This window comes from Drosophila subobscura, chromosome U (genome assembly GCF_008121235.1).
Source record: "Drosophila subobscura isolate 14011-0131.10 chromosome U, UCBerk_Dsub_1.0, whole genome shotgun sequence".
Lineage (NCBI taxonomy): Eukaryota > Metazoa > Arthropoda > Insecta > Diptera > Drosophilidae > Drosophila > Drosophila subobscura.
Genome location: NC_048534.1, coordinates 13,006,987 through 13,021,919, shown reverse-complemented (window position 1 = coordinate 13,021,919; position 14,933 = coordinate 13,006,987). Strand labels below are relative to the sequence as shown.

At 50.8% G+C, this 14,933-nt stretch overlaps 2 protein-coding genes across 2 annotated transcripts in view; one reads left to right on the top strand and one right to left on the bottom strand.

The window, feature by feature from the left end:
• The window catches only part of LOC117902012, a 47,386-nt gene that overhangs the window by 21,369 nt on the left and 11,084 nt on the right, over positions 1 to 14,933 (bottom strand). Inside the window, 10 exon segments of the mRNA XM_034813060.1 lie at positions 47 to 253; positions 1,945 to 2,034; positions 2,198 to 2,492; positions 3,830 to 3,968; positions 4,183 to 4,270; positions 6,006 to 6,189; positions 6,250 to 11,386; positions 11,389 to 12,537; positions 12,604 to 12,861; positions 12,946 to 14,650. Of these exon segments, the coding sequence (XP_034668951.1) occupies positions 47 to 253; positions 1,945 to 2,034; positions 2,198 to 2,492; positions 3,830 to 3,968; positions 4,183 to 4,270; positions 6,006 to 6,189; positions 6,250 to 11,386; positions 11,389 to 12,537; positions 12,604 to 12,861; positions 12,946 to 14,650 (9,252 nt within the window).
• On the top strand, positions 4,500 to 5,914 carry LOC117902009. The gene is made up of 2 exons (XM_034813057.1): positions 4,500 to 5,108; positions 5,161 to 5,914. The coding sequence occupies exons 1-2, from the start codon at positions 4,520 to 4,522 to the stop codon at positions 5,907 to 5,909; spliced, it is 1,338 nt and encodes a 445-aa protein (XP_034668948.1). The 5' UTR covers positions 4,500 to 4,519; the 3' UTR covers positions 5,910 to 5,914.

The following is a 14,933-nucleotide window of genomic DNA, read 5'->3' as shown; positions in this document are numbered from 1 at the left end:
TGCTAACTACTTTTGTTTCAATTTTTTGTTTTTCATGAGCACTTACATCGGCAAATTCGTGACGGCCAAGTCGTCACCGGCACCAGCGCCCACATGGGTGACAAAGCACAGATTGGGATCGGCGCGCATTTGACGATACATTTCACAGCCATGCTTGTAGGTTCCGACCAATAGACTCTTATCACAACAAATGGGATTCCACCATGAGGATGGCACTTGATCTGGCGTTGGCGGCGGGCGAATGGGGAGCTCGCTACATGATTCATTCGTTCGTGTTCGATAGACATTCGATTGCGTTCGATAAACGTTTCGATTCAAATGTGTTTTTGATACGATACGACAGTGGAGGGAGGGAGAGCGTAAGATTTGAGAAATGCGCAAAAAGAAATGCAGTTTTTTAGTACAAGTTTTCAATTTTTTCAAGTTAAATAATTTTTTGTTTGTTTGTATGATAAATAAAACAAAATAAAATCAAAAAAGTAAAGAAAAAATGATAAAATATAAAAAAAAAAATAAAACAGAATGTAATAAAAAATAATAATATTGTTAATAGCCAATTTGCACTACAGATTTTTACCACTACAAAATGCGAGAGAAATTCAATACGAAAGCATAACTCAAAATGCTTATCCTTAATTCTTCAACGTTTTCTTATACTTCGTTTTTGGTTTTGCCATTTTTGTGGAATTTGGAATTTTGTTTCAAGTACAAAAAATATACAAATTTAATTATTTTTATAAAATGTAAAAATTTAATTTTGTTAAATTTTTTCTTTTGATTTTTCTTTGCAGATGAGGACGACTGCACGACTGTACGAGGAGTATATGAGAAAGAGAGACAGAGTGGGAGTAGTAGCGTGGATATCCCTATTCGCCTGCTTGGATGGAGGAGCGAGCGAAATAGCGAGCGTGTTGCGATGCGTGCGTGCGTGCGAGAGAGCGAACGATGGGCGATCGATGTATGGCGGTTTCGGGGGACATTACCTTTCCATATGGAGTGCCAGCTGCTGCTTGGCTTTCGTACTGCTGCAGTTTTGTCGGTAGTACCGTACGGGGTTTGTACAGATATTCATAATGAAATCAATTAAATATTTTTCGGTTGGTTAAACAAATTCGAGTTGACAAGCAATACAAAAATACACACAAAAAACACACAGCGATAGGTAGAAGTGAACGACGAATGTGCGCCAAAGATAAGTTGGCAAAATGTGTTTGAAAGTGTTGTATTTATGCGTGTACAGTAGATATAAAAGGTTATGTGAAACGTGAAAAAGTTTATCGCAAAATAGGATATTTTAGATTAATATTTAATCGGTTATCGAAAGGGAATATCGAAAAAAAAACAGATTGCTGAATATTTTCATTAGGATTTAGGCAGATTTCTCACATAACCAATTAGTACTGTACATAAAAGGAATGTGTGTTAGACATGAGAAATACATATAAGCATGTTTGTATGTATGTAGAGTTGTGTGTGAATGTTTGCAGTTAATTTGTTTGGCATTAATGGACAAGCGAGAGCGAGCGATCGAACAATACATTGACAGAGAGAGAGAGAAATTACAGTTAAATAGAGAACTATGGAGAGAGAGAGAGCTTAAGTTGGAGCAATAGTCAGAGCTGTAATTCGCTGGAACTTTAGTGCAGCTGCAGGAACCATTACGGATTCCATAAGAGTTCTTTTCAGCTGTTCAAAAAGTTCAAGCAAACTAATTTACAACACATTTAATAATCAAAACAATTGACAAATTGGCATTTTTAGTATATAAATAGAAAAAGAAATTCTCTATACAAATACAAATAATAAAAGATTCAATAAAAAATGAATTAATTATGTAACACGCTCCAGCAATCAGTCAGTCAATCAATCAATCAATCAACAACAAACAAGATGTATGATGAAAGCTGAGAGGAGAGCGAGTTTCGATTAAAGCACCATTCCTACCTGATCGGAGTGTTGTCCTTGATCTGCTGAACAAATTCACCAATCACCTCGTGCTGTATGTAGTAGAGCATTCGCACGCGCAGCAAAACCCTGTGAAAAAGAACATTCAATAAACGAAACACAAAACGAGAAGGAGAGGCGAAAGAGAAGGGAGAAGAGTATGGATAGAGAGTGTTAGTAAAAGGCTGTTCCTGCTGCTCCGAACGGGGGGAGTGGTGTTAACTGCACAAATTCGATTCCACACGTGACTCACTTATTGGCGTGTCTGCCCAAATGCTTCTTGTAGGCGCCCTCGAGGTATGCATCCGCATCGTACTTCTCCTTCTTGCTCCAGTGATTCGGATCATGGATGCTCATGGGCGTGGCAACCGCTGCGGCCACAGCACTGGCACTGACTCCTCCACCGCCAAGTCCATCCTTGTCTCCACTTCCTTCCAGCGCACTCGACTTGTGGGCTGGGGTTGTGTTGCCACTATTGCTGCCCGACGCAGTGCCCGGTGCCGGGGTTGAGCTGCCAGTTTCCTTATTCGACTTTCCACCATTGCGTCCTGTAAGGCAAGCATTTGTATGGATGGTGTTAGCGGATTTTCTTCGACTCCTTCGAGCTGTCCTCAATCGTTTTGCATTCGACTGAAGGCAGCTCGATTGTTGTGCGTTTAATGAATGCGAATAAGTTTGCAGTTCTACTTGATCTTCGATCACTTCAAAATTGGTTACAAATGCAACGCATTTTAATGAATATTTACAATGGATTTTGGCCATCTTCTATTAAACGAAGTTAGGTTTCTAATTTTCATTACAAAATACTAGCCAAAACACTTTAAATGGGTTGCAATTTCCATAGTGGCCTCATAGCAGTGACGTTAATTGACATTTATCAACGTTTGTTGATGATTTTGGGTTGTAATTTAAGATTATTTCTTCAGAAAACTAAAAGCATTACCTTATGTAATGCAACAACAGATTATGGATAATTGTTTTGAGTTTCCCTTACTGTTATTTTATCAAAGATTGATCTATTATATATGTAAATGGGAGCCTTTGCTTTCGGAAAACGAATAATCTTGTAGAGAGTACCTCAAAAAAAAGTATAGCTGTGATGTATCATTCCTGAGAATGCTTTTTGGTTATTTTATGAATCTTCTACAACTTTAAGGACATCAGCCTAATGATTGAATTTAAATTGAATTGAAAACTACAGTCGAAAAGTCGATCCTATACGTTCCTAACAGCCCTCAAAATTATATTAAGTATACTTAGCATTTCCTATTACATTTTCTAATCAAATATGCAAAAATAAATCAATAAGCAATGAGAAGTTTTTTACAATATAAATTAATATGAATATTTTACAATATTATGTGTTTAAATATTAGTTGATGAATATATTTATGTACAATATTTAAATATAGTAATTGCATGGCAACAAAATATACACACACTTTTTTCCTTGGTTCGTCAATGGTCGGTCGAGTCGTTGAGAGTAAAAATACTCAAAGTAAGTCGTGGTCCGAGTCAAGAGAATTTGATTTGAAGTGAGAGTTATACAATAGGAGGGCACCAGAGGAGGGCCAGGAAGCAGAAGGGGGGCAGTAGTACACAGACCCAAAACATCACTACACAAAAATGGAGGATACCTTTCGGACTTGTATTAAATTCTTTAGATTTTATAGAAGTAGACTTTGCGAAGGTTTAACCAATATAATTAGGTAGTCCAAAGAGTCCAAAGTTATATATGGAAGATATACATTTATAGAGGTGTGTAGGATTTGTTTTTGTACAATTATTTGATGCGTTGTTTTGTTCGTGGATAACTCTAGGCGTCCGTGCAGCAGTTGGGGAGTGTGCGTGAATGTATATTTGACCATACCTTTGGCATTCCTACCTCGTGGCACCAAATTGTGTAGGCCACTATGATCCCTGCTGATCTTCTGCACCTCACCATCCTCCGTGGGCGTTATGAGATCCCAAATGAATGTCTTGATCTTCTCGTCGCCCTTGTACACCTGCAGGCAGTAGAGGAGCTGCAAGTGGAATGGAAGAGTAGAGGTTAGACTTGTGATGTTCTTGGTTTATTATAAGTTTCGATGGTTTGGTTTCTTTCAGCAGGTTGAGAAGTTGTGTTTTTACTCAGCGAAAACCTAAAGTTCTCTCAATATTAGCATAGCTTGGTCATCATTAAGAGGCAGTCCATAAAGTCCTTAAGTGATTAAACTGTTTGTGGTTTGTAATACTTACAATTATGCGTGCACAATCCTCAACATCAATGTCACGCCAGCCGCGCTTGAATGAACCCAATTCCAGGAGCTCTGACCAGCGGCCCCAACTGCAAAAAAGAACGCATACGAAATTAGTATTTCAGCTTAAATAAATGATGAAAGTTCTGTCGGTAAAGCTGGGATTCTTCAGTCTATAAATCATCCATCTATCATATTGTTCTTATATCAAAATATTTCCCCTTACTAATCTAGTTATCCATTATTTTCCTGCACAACTTTCTGAATACATCAAAAAAATTTAAATCTTAATCTATATATTTCTGCACTATTATTAAGTAGACCGAACAACACCCAAGATGAGTACCACGCCGCACAGTTTGAAGACGGATGTGTCGATGAGCCGCAAGTCCGATCTTAAGTCGCATCTCAGCAAGGCAGCGCTACACCAGGAGTTTGTGCCGCCGCAGGACTTGGACATTTCGGCCATTATGTACAAATATTATTTGGAGGAATATCGCAAATATACGCCCGAGGAGCGTGACTCGCGGTTGGCCACCTTCGATGCCATGGACATGCTGCGGACCATCGAGCAAATACACAACGATGTGGCCACCATGAAGCTGGAGAATTACATTATGGTCGAGTTCCTGGAGAAGAATGATCCAAAGCTATTGATTGGACTGCGACAGCGTCGCACTTCGATACTGAAACGTTTCCAGAACAAGCAGCGTGCCTCGTTCCATGGCAGTCAGCGAATGAGCAGCCGGCAGTCGAGCTCCAAGCGTTCCATACCCCTCTCCACGTCTCATCTGGCGTCCTTGTCGCCCACTGCAACCGACAGGCGTCGCGGCACGGAATACAAACTGAACTTCAAGGCCAAGGCAGAGATGGCCGAGAAAAGGGCTGCCGAAGTGGAGAAGCGTGTGGTGGACATCGAAAGGAATGGTAAAACTGATAATCTTTTCCTTTAAATGCAACTCCAATGTGTCTTCCGCAGCCATGCTGGAGGTGAAGCAGCTGCGTGCCAAGATCGAAGAGCTGCGTGCACGCAGCGAGGAGACCATGGAGACGGAGAACAACTTCATGTTGCACTTTCTGCGCGACGAGAACGATGTGGCCTTCCTGGAGTCGGCCACAGAGCGACAAATCGAACGAAAACTGCGCAAATTCACCAGCAATTGGTTCAAGAATGCCCGCGCACTGCTCGGCACCATGAAGCTAACGATTGTCTCGCTGCAGGAGACGTGCCAGCAGCATCGTGCTGATCTCATCACCAAGTCGGATCTAAGTGGAATCCTCACGGCCGTCGACTTTGAGAAGCTGATCATCAAGCGCACGGAGCTAATCAATCAGCTGGAGGAGAAGAACATTCACATGGCGGGACTGAAGGGCGTCACGGGCAAGACCTCACTGGCCATGACCGAGGAGAAGCAGGCCATGATGAACCTAGAGTCCGAGATGCGTACGGTACACAATCGCACCGAGGAGGTGGCTCGTGCCATTTCCAAGCTGGAAAAGGAAGTGGCCATCGTTGAGCTGCACAACGACAAGGACTCGGTGACCCTCGACGAGTTGCGCGCCCAGCTGCAGGAGTATGAGGCGCCCAGTGTCAGCGAGTATATCGAACGCAAGGAGGAGGCACTCGTACTCGAGAAGGAGGAGAAGATGCTCCAACGCAAGATCTACATCCTAAACATGAAGCTCAACAATCTAATGCGCCGACGTATGCGCGTCTCTGATTTTTAAAACATAAATAAATATCCTTTGATTGATTCTTTTATGCCAGAACCCCAGCCAAGCCACACTCGTCGAAGTTCTTTTCTCGTTCTAGTTTGGACTTACCCAAAGGAAAGCAGACCCTTTTCCACCTTGAAGCACTCAGATTTGGCCCAATTGCCATACTGAATCTCCTCCAAGCCGAGGGCAGCCAAGGCATCACGCTCCCGTGGTATGTACTCCTCATGTCCCTTCTCTCGTTTCTCTCTGGCGCGATCACGCTTCTCCTTGCGGCGTCGCGAACGTAGACCTGGAAAGGAGTAAACACATTAGACACCAGTTTGGGGGAGAAGAAATCCCGTTCCCTTACCTATTCCTCCCTCTTCATCGCTGTTTTCATTTGACGAATCCTCGGAATTGAGTTCCATGACATCCTCATGGCCATAGCGTTTGATCTGAGTGCGTCGTCGTGGCTCGGAGAGTACCAGATCTTCGGTTTCATCGCGTTCACAGGCATCTGGGTCTATGTCCACTTTCTTGGCCCACTTGGTCCAGAAGTCGGGATCATCGATGGTGATGTCCGAACGATTGCCGGAGGCGGCAAAGGAGGCCTTCGAGAAGGTTGAACCCTTCTCCGATTCCATGGTAATGACCTGAGTGCGTCGCTTAAGGATCGAATCGATATCCTCCTCACAGAACTTATCCCCGGCATTGTCATCGTCCATGACAGCGCCATAGGCACCCTTTTTGAGTAGATCTTCAATTTCCTTTTTGGACAGCTGCTTGTTGTTGCCATCCTTGGAGCCCTGGGTGTTCATCGACTGCAGGACGGCCTTGTCCAGGCCGAGCTTCATCGAGGCCTTGTCGAACATCTCCCGCTCGTAGGTGTTCCTGCAGAGCAGACGATAGATTTTCACCATTTTACGCTGCCCGATGCGATGGCAACGGGCCTGGGCCTGCAAATCATTCTGGGGATTCCAGTCCGAATCGTAGATGATCACCGTATCGGCCGCCGTCAGATTAATGCCCAATCCGCCCGCCTTCGTGCAGAGCAGGAAGACAAAGCGATCGGAGCCGGGCTTCGAGTAGCGATCGATGGCCTCCTGTCGCAGATTACCGCGAATGCGTCCATCAATGCGCTCAAAGGGATACTTTCGGTAGACAAGATAATCCTCGAGAATGTCCAGACAGCGCACCATCTGACTGAAGATCAGCACGCGATGGCCATTGGCCTTCAGCTTGGGCAGCAGTTTGTCAATCAAAACCATTTTACCCGCCGAGAGAATCAAGTTCTTGTAATACGATTCGGGATCTTCGCCATGTTGCGACTTGAAGTCGTATTGGATCTGCTCCTCCGCGCCATTGAGCAGATACGGATGGATGCAGCACTTGCGCAGCTCCATCATGGTGTTCATCAGATTGGGTATGTTGGCCGATGTGGTGCCCTTCTTCAGGAAACTAAAGTTCTGTTCGAGTATGCCGCGATAGTACTTCTTCTGTATATTCGTCAGCTCCACCTCGATGATGGTCTCCTCTTTGGGTGCCAGCGATTTCTCGACATCGTCCTTGAGTCGCCGCAACATCATGGGTTTCAGCAGTGCCTGCAGTTTGTTCACCTCCTCCTCATTGCGTAGGTTACCGAACTCAGACATAAACTCCTCCTGCGAGGAGAACTGCGCAGGCTCCAGGAAATTCAACAGCGAAAACAGCTCGCTAATGTTGTTCTGCAGCGGTGTGCCGGACAGTAGGACCCTATGCTCGAGATTCAGTTGTCGCAGTCCCTCGAGCAGCTTGCAGTTGCGATTCTTCAAGCGATGTGCCTCATCAATGACACACAGGCGCCAATTGAATTGCTTGAGGTCCATGTAGTCCGTGACAATCATCTCAAAGGTGGTTATGAGCACATTGAACTTGATCGGCTCCTTCAGCACCTTGCCGCTGTCCGTTTTGTAGTAGAACTCGTAGTCCTGTATCATCTGTTTGCTGGTCACCGAACCATGATACACCACAATGTTCATGTCCGTCCAGCCCTCGAATTCACGCTGCCAATTGGGTATCGTCGAGAGGGGTGCTATAACCAGGAAGGGTCCACGTATTCCATACTCATAGACCGAATGGACAAAGGTCAAGCTCTGTATGGTCTTGCCGAGACCCATTTCATCGGCCAGTATGCAGTTGTGGGTGTTGAACCAGGAGAACTTCAACCAATTGAGACCCTCCAGCTGGTAGGGACGCAAGCTGTTGCCCGCCTTGTAGATGGGCGTCTTCTCCAGCTTCTTCCATTGCTCGGGATGCGGACGCTTGCGGCTCTTCCACTCGCAACGCAATGGAGTCTTGTTGAAGCGCAGATACTGCTCGATTTTGTCATTGTCCACGTCCTCCTCGAGCTCCCAGGTGCAGTCCTCGTACGGCAGGGACTTCCACTTGACGAGATAATGCTTTGTGGTCTCGCCAGTGTTCTCATCCGTGTGCACGGACATATCAAGCACACGATCGACTTCGGTAAAGTCCTGATTGAAGGGCTCCTCTTCGATGTTCTCGAAGATGTTCACCTGCTGGGCTTGCTTCTGCTGGAAGCGACGTATCTTGGCGGCCACACGGCGATCGCCCTTGAGCAGCTCCTCCTCGGTGCGCCACTCGCAGTGGAGATAGCTGAAATTGCGATATTTCACGAAGTATTCTTCGACGTCAATGTATACGGGTTCGGGTTTGTTCTCCTTGTCCTTGGCATCCGTTTCCCCATCTTCATCGCTCGACTCCTTCTTCTCGGCGACTTCTTCACCCTCCTTGGGTTCGGCTTCCTTTTCTGCAGATTCCTTTTCCTTCTCCGTGTCAGCCTTTGCTTCTTCCGTTTCCTCTGGCTTGGCGGAGGGACTCTTGACGCTGGTCTTGGCCTCCACAGCTTCAGTTTCTTCTGTTGCTGCGGCAGCTGCTACTGCAACTGCTGGCTTGGGTGACTTTGGCGTGTCTCCAACATGTTCATCCACTTCCATTTTGTCGGAGGTCTCTGACTCTTTGGTCTCATCCTCCGTCTCCGATTCCTTCTCCGCTTCCTCGGGCGCTACAGTGGCGACTTCTTCCTCGTCAGTCTTGGCGGCTTCCTCATCTTCTGTCTCGGATTTTGCTGCCTCGGGTGACTTAACAGCTGTCGTCGTTTCAGTCGCTTCGGTTTCATCAATTTCCATTTTCTCCTCATCGGATTTGTCCGAGGATTCTTCTTCGGATTTATCAGTTTCTTCCTTGCCGAGTGGTTCCACTTTGGTGTCATCGACTTCCATTTCAGAGGCCTCTGCTTCGGCTTTTGGTTTCTTTTCCTCAAGTTTGATGTCCACCTCCTTGGTTTCCGTTTCTGTTTCTCCCTCTGGTTTGGGTTTATCTTCAGTTTCCTCAGCCTTTTCCTTGGCATCTTCTTCCTTGTCTGCCGGCGGTTTATCCTCCTCCACTTTTGGGGCCGTCGCTGGCTCGGGCGTCTTCTCTTTGGGCACCTCGGGTATTAGCTCACGTTTGCCCATGCGCATGGCCAGCACCAGCTGCACCACCATGCTATCCTCATCGCCCGTGTTGATGTACACATAGTTGGGCTTCGAGGACATGGCAGCGGATGCCGCATCGCTCGAGCTCTGACGCTCCTTCTCCGCTGCAGCTGCGGCCGCTGCCGAAGTGCTGGAGCTAGCCTCCAGTTGGCTGCTCTCGTCCATGGCCAGCGAAGGCTTCTCGCCCTCGCCCGCAGAGTTGCCGGCCTCACCCTCAGCGCCTGATTGTGGCTCTGCCTTCTCCACATCGCTGCCGGCATTCGAGTTGGCGGCATTGGCCGCGGCCGATGATTTCTTGTCCTTCTTGACGGGCGATGCCACCAGCAGGGAGTTCTCGTCGTCGGAGAAGCGTAGCATCACATCATCGACGTACTTCTTGCGTTGTGTGTTCCTCGACGAGCGGCGTTTGTTCGAGTCCAGCTCCGAGTCGGGCGGTGGCGATGGTGGGGGCGTGCGATCCATGGTATCGTCTTCGCCATCCGATTCGGGCACAATCCTGCCGCGATTCCTTCGCTTCTTGAGGGCCTTGGCCGAGAGGGAACCACGATTGCGTCGTGCACTGCCTCCATCCTCGGAGTTTGCATTGCGGCGACTCCTGGCGGTGGATCGTTTGCGATCCCGGCGACTCGGAGTGGATGCAGCATCTCCAGCGGAATCCGGCACTGAATCCACAGTCTCGTCACCCGCCTCGGGATCCTTTTCCTCTTCATTTGCGCTGCGCGGTATCTTCGACACCGGAATGTCATCATAGTCGGGCGACTCGCCATCGACGCCTGTCCCACCTCCACCAGATGTGGGCTCTGCCTCGCCATCGACATCAGCAGATCCCGCCTTGGGCACCAACGGCTTGTTATCCTCCACTTCGCTGCCATCCCCTGCCGGTTCAGTGCCCTCCTCGCCGTACTGCTTGCGACGCTTGCCGACACTCCCGCGCTTGCGTGCGGGTGCCGGGGACTCCGTGGAATTCGGATCCATGGGATCACGCGTTTTCTTCACCTTGGGCGTTCTGTCGCGTGGCGGCTTGTTGGGATCCTTGGGCGTGCGTGGCTTGCGCGGCTTCTTCTTTTTGCCACTCCCATCGGTGGAGGTGTCCAGCTCATTGGCCGAGTGCACATCCTGCGACAGATCGCCCATCCCCTCGCTGTACTCGAGCATGCCGACGACACTCGTGTCGCCCGCGCCCTGGGTCACACAATCCTCGGACACTGGCAGCTGTGTGGTGGGTATGGCAGCATTGGCTGCTGCCACCACAACATTCCCACTGATGTCCATCAGATCCTGCTGGCTGCCCGCCTGTCCCGCTTTGTCGCCCTTTTTGGCACGCGGTTTCCTTGGCTTATTCGCACCCTTGCGACCCCGGCCCGTGGTCGAGGACACCTGCGGAGACTCCACCATCTGCTGACTGAGCAGAGGATTGGGTCCCACGCCCATGTACGGCGGCATGCTCTGGAAGAGCACACACTGCGGCCCACCGGCACACTGTTCGGCCATTTCGTGCTGCTGCAGCAGATTCAAACGCTCCTGCAGACGCATCAACTTATCCTGATGCTCGTGGCCTGGGGGCATGCAATAAAGTTCCTGGATCTGCTGCTGCAGTGCCGCTATCTCCTGTTGGTGCAGCATCGGATAGGGGGGATACATGCCCGCTCCTGCTGCATATGGTGGGAGCATTGGTGGCATAACCTGTGCCTGTGCATCATAGCCAGGGGCCAAGGGATGCAGCGGCAAACCTATAGGTGGAATGACAGGCGGTACCGCTCCAGTCAATGCTGCTGGGGTACTGCCCTCCGTTGGTACAGCTGTTGCTGGCTGGGATTTCTCTTCGGACATTTCCTCCCCCGATTTCGGATCCTCTGAGAGCGAAGTCGATAGATCTCCGCCCAAGGGCTGGCTCAGGGTTGTCTGCTCGAGCTCCTCTGTGGTCTTGTCCAGCAGATCATCTTGCCCCACCACTGGCAGCAGCTCTGTGGCCCCATGGATGCTATGTCCTGTGTCTTGGACATGCTCGTCTCATCCTGTGGCAGTTCCGTTTCGGTTACGGACGCGGCACCCCCCGTGCCTGTGCTGCCACTCAAGCCCTCACTCTCGCTTTGATTCTTCTCGAATTCCGTGTTCGAGGACTGCGAATTGCTGTCCAGCAGGGCAGCCGCCGCAGAGGCGGCATTCGAGGCCACAACAGCCACGGCGGCACTCGAAGAGGACATGGAATTCTGATCAAACAGACCCACATCCACGCCCACGGCATGCTGTGTGGAGTGCTCTGATGTCGCGCCATGCGAATTCGTATCTCTGTCCATGAGCAGCTGCTGCTGATTGTTGCTGTTGATGCTGCTCTGCGAGTTGCTATCGTGCACGGATGTTGGCTGATTGTTCACGATGCTGTTGGTGCTGCTGTTGCTGCTGCTGTTGTTGCTGTCATTTGCGGCCACAGCCAAAGTGGACGAATCATTCGAGTTGGCTGTCTCATTCAGTATGCTGCTCAAATGATGTGAGGGTGTCGATGGTGCCTGCTGCTGGTGTTGCACTTGCACTTGCTGTGGCTGAGTCTGCTGTTGTTGTTGCTGCTGTTGCTGCTGCTGCTGCTGTGGGGTCTGCTGCTGCTGCAGCTGCTGCTGCATTTGTTGTGGTATTGGCGAGCTCACGTGCGCTGGCGACATAATCTGCTGCTGTGCCTGTGCCTGTGCCTGCGCCTGTGGTGGAGCCGCCGCCGCTTGGCTACTGGCATCACCCAATATATTTGCAAATGGATCAAACTGTTGCTGCTGCGCCTGTACCTGCACCTGCGATTGATTGTAAGTCGGCAGATGCTGCTGTTGCTGCTGCTGCTGCTGGTGATGTGGCGACTGTTGATGGATGGGCGATTGATGCTGCAACTGATGATGCGGCGATGTCAATGGTTGTGGCTGTTGCTGCTGTTGCGGAGGTGCTGCTGCCTCCATGTTGGGCTGTTGCATCAAATGGTGCATGCTGGGTAGACTCTGCTGATGCAAAGGCGAGGACATGGCCGAGATTTGGGGCTGTTGCTGTTGATTGCTGCTGCTGCTGCCGCCAGAGCTGCCGCCGCCTCCGCCCACAATATCGTTGATGGAATGCTGCAGTTGGTCATTGAGGGATTGCTGCTGCTGCTGCTGTTGTTGCTGTTGCTGCTGTTGGTGCTGCTGCTGCTGTACTTGTTGCTGCTGCTGCTGTACTTGCTGTTGCTGTTGTTGTTGTGGTGTGGCCACTGGCGGCTGTGGCTGTGCCGCCACTGATGGCACAACCACCTGTTGCTGCTGCGTTGGCTGTGGCTGCTGCTGCTGCTGCCCCATTGCCTGGCCGTACATGTTCAATTGTTGTTGCTGATGCTGTTGGGCTGCCTGCAACATTGCCGCCGCCGCTGCCGCCTGCTGCTGCTGCTGTGCGGCGGGTGGTGGTGCCTGTTGTTGCTGCTGCTGCTGTTGTACTTGCTGCTGCTGTTGTTGCTGCTGCGCAGCTGCTTGTTGTGCGGCCGCCTGCTGCTGTGCCGCTGCCTGCTGCTGGGCAGCCACCTGTGCCTGTTGCTGCTGCTGCTGCATGGCCGCCATATGCTGAGGGCCACCCCATTGCTGGTGATGCTGCTGCTGCTGGGGTGATGGCGAGGCAGGCATTCTGGGACCCACAACGGCGCTCCTGTACGCCGAAGGATAGTCCATCGGTGGCAGGCCATGCGCCTGGGTGGGCATCACCATTTGTTCGAGTGCCTGGAGAGTGTTTACTGGTGCAGGGACTACACCGACACTGGGCGGCACTCCCACGCCCACGCCCACGCTGGGCGGCACCTTGGAACTGGCTCCCACCGTGCTCCCACCGACCGGTGGCTGTGGCCTGGGCGACGGCAGACCCACCATTCCCTGTATGCTGTGCTGGCTGGGCTGGGTGTTCACCTGCTGCTGCTGCTGGGCGTTCACCTGTTGCTGCTGCTGCTGCTGTTGTCCCTGACTGCTCTGTGGCGGTGGCTTCGCTGGCGACACGCCCACTGGCCGCGGCGACATCTGCGGATGCGGTGACATGGTGGGCGGACGCGGCGACATCTGTGGCGAGAGCTGAGGGAACGGCGCCCTGTACTGCGGCGAGGAGTTGAGCTGTGCCGCCGCCTGTTGATGCTTGCTCGAGGACATGTAAGGAGGCGCCGCCTGCTGCTGCTGTTGCTGCTGCTGTGGGTTCACCTGTTGCTGCTGCTGCTGGTGGTGGCTCCCATAGCTGGGCGGCATGCCCATGTGTGGTGGCGGCAGGCCGGCACCTGGTATCTGCTGCTGCTGCTGCATCAGACCCACATGATTCGGCTGCTGCTGCTGTTGCGCCTGCTGCTGCTGCTGCGATTGGAGCTGCTGCTGCTGATGGGCTCCCAATTGTTGCGCTGCCTGCTGCTGCTGCGCAGTCAAATGGTGGCCCGGAGGCGCTGCGCTCGGCACATGCTGCCCATAGGCCGAGGCCTGATCGAGTCCCGCATGCCCGTAGCCCACATGCTGTGGGGCGCCACGTCCCGGCTGATGCTGCATCGGACTGCCGTACGGACTGTGGGCATAGGCCTGTGGTGCGGCCGGTTGTCCCGCTTGCAGGGCACTTGTTGGTGCCCCACTCACGCCCACTCCCACGCCTGGGTAGAGCGGATGCTGGCCAGGGACCTGCGGATAGTGCTGCGGCAGTCGAGCCTGCTGCTGGCTCTGCTGCTGCTGCTGTTGTTGTTGCTGCTGCTGTTGTTGCTGCTGCGGCGTGGGCGGTTGCTGTTGCTGCTGTTGCTGCTGCGGCGCCAGACTCCCGTAGCCCGTCATCATGCTCTGCTGGGCTCCGTACGGAGCTAGTTTCTGCTGCTCCTGCTGTCCGTACGCGGGCATATGTTGGCGGTAGGCGCTGGCATTGCTCTGGCGCTGCTGCTGCGCCGGCGGAGCTGCCTGCGGATGTCCATAGGCACCCAGACCGGCTCCCGGATACGCTGCTGCCTGTCCCGGGACCGAGGGTGCTGCTCCCCATCCGCTTAGATCACCCATTCCCACTCCGACTCCAACGCCGACGCCCATGCTCGCCGCATGCTGATCGGCGGCCCCCAGCCCGTACAGATTCTCCGCCGTTGGCTGGTACGATGGATATTGTGGCTGCTGCTGTAGCGGATGTGGGGCTCTGTGGCGCGGCGGATAGCCGCCCGGTGGGCCCATTGCCCGAGGATTTGCCGCTGCGGCGGCTGCTGCGGCGGCGGCCGCATCGTAACGGTAATAGGGATCTCTGCAATGAAGAAAAAAACACAAAATGGAGAGAGTGAGTTTGAGATGAGTGAACCATGGAGGGAGTTCTAGTTCTTTTTAACCCTTTAGTTCTCTTTAACCCTAAAGATACTTGCAAAACCTTTTGTTTTCATCTTTGTAACATTTTACACATTTTTTAGGAAATGATTATAAGAAAAACTTCGTATATGGAAGCTCACACCATTTACTTAAAAACAAAGACTGTAATACTAACGCACGACTGTTAAAATCCTTAAACATCATCTAATAGCAAAATCAGTTAA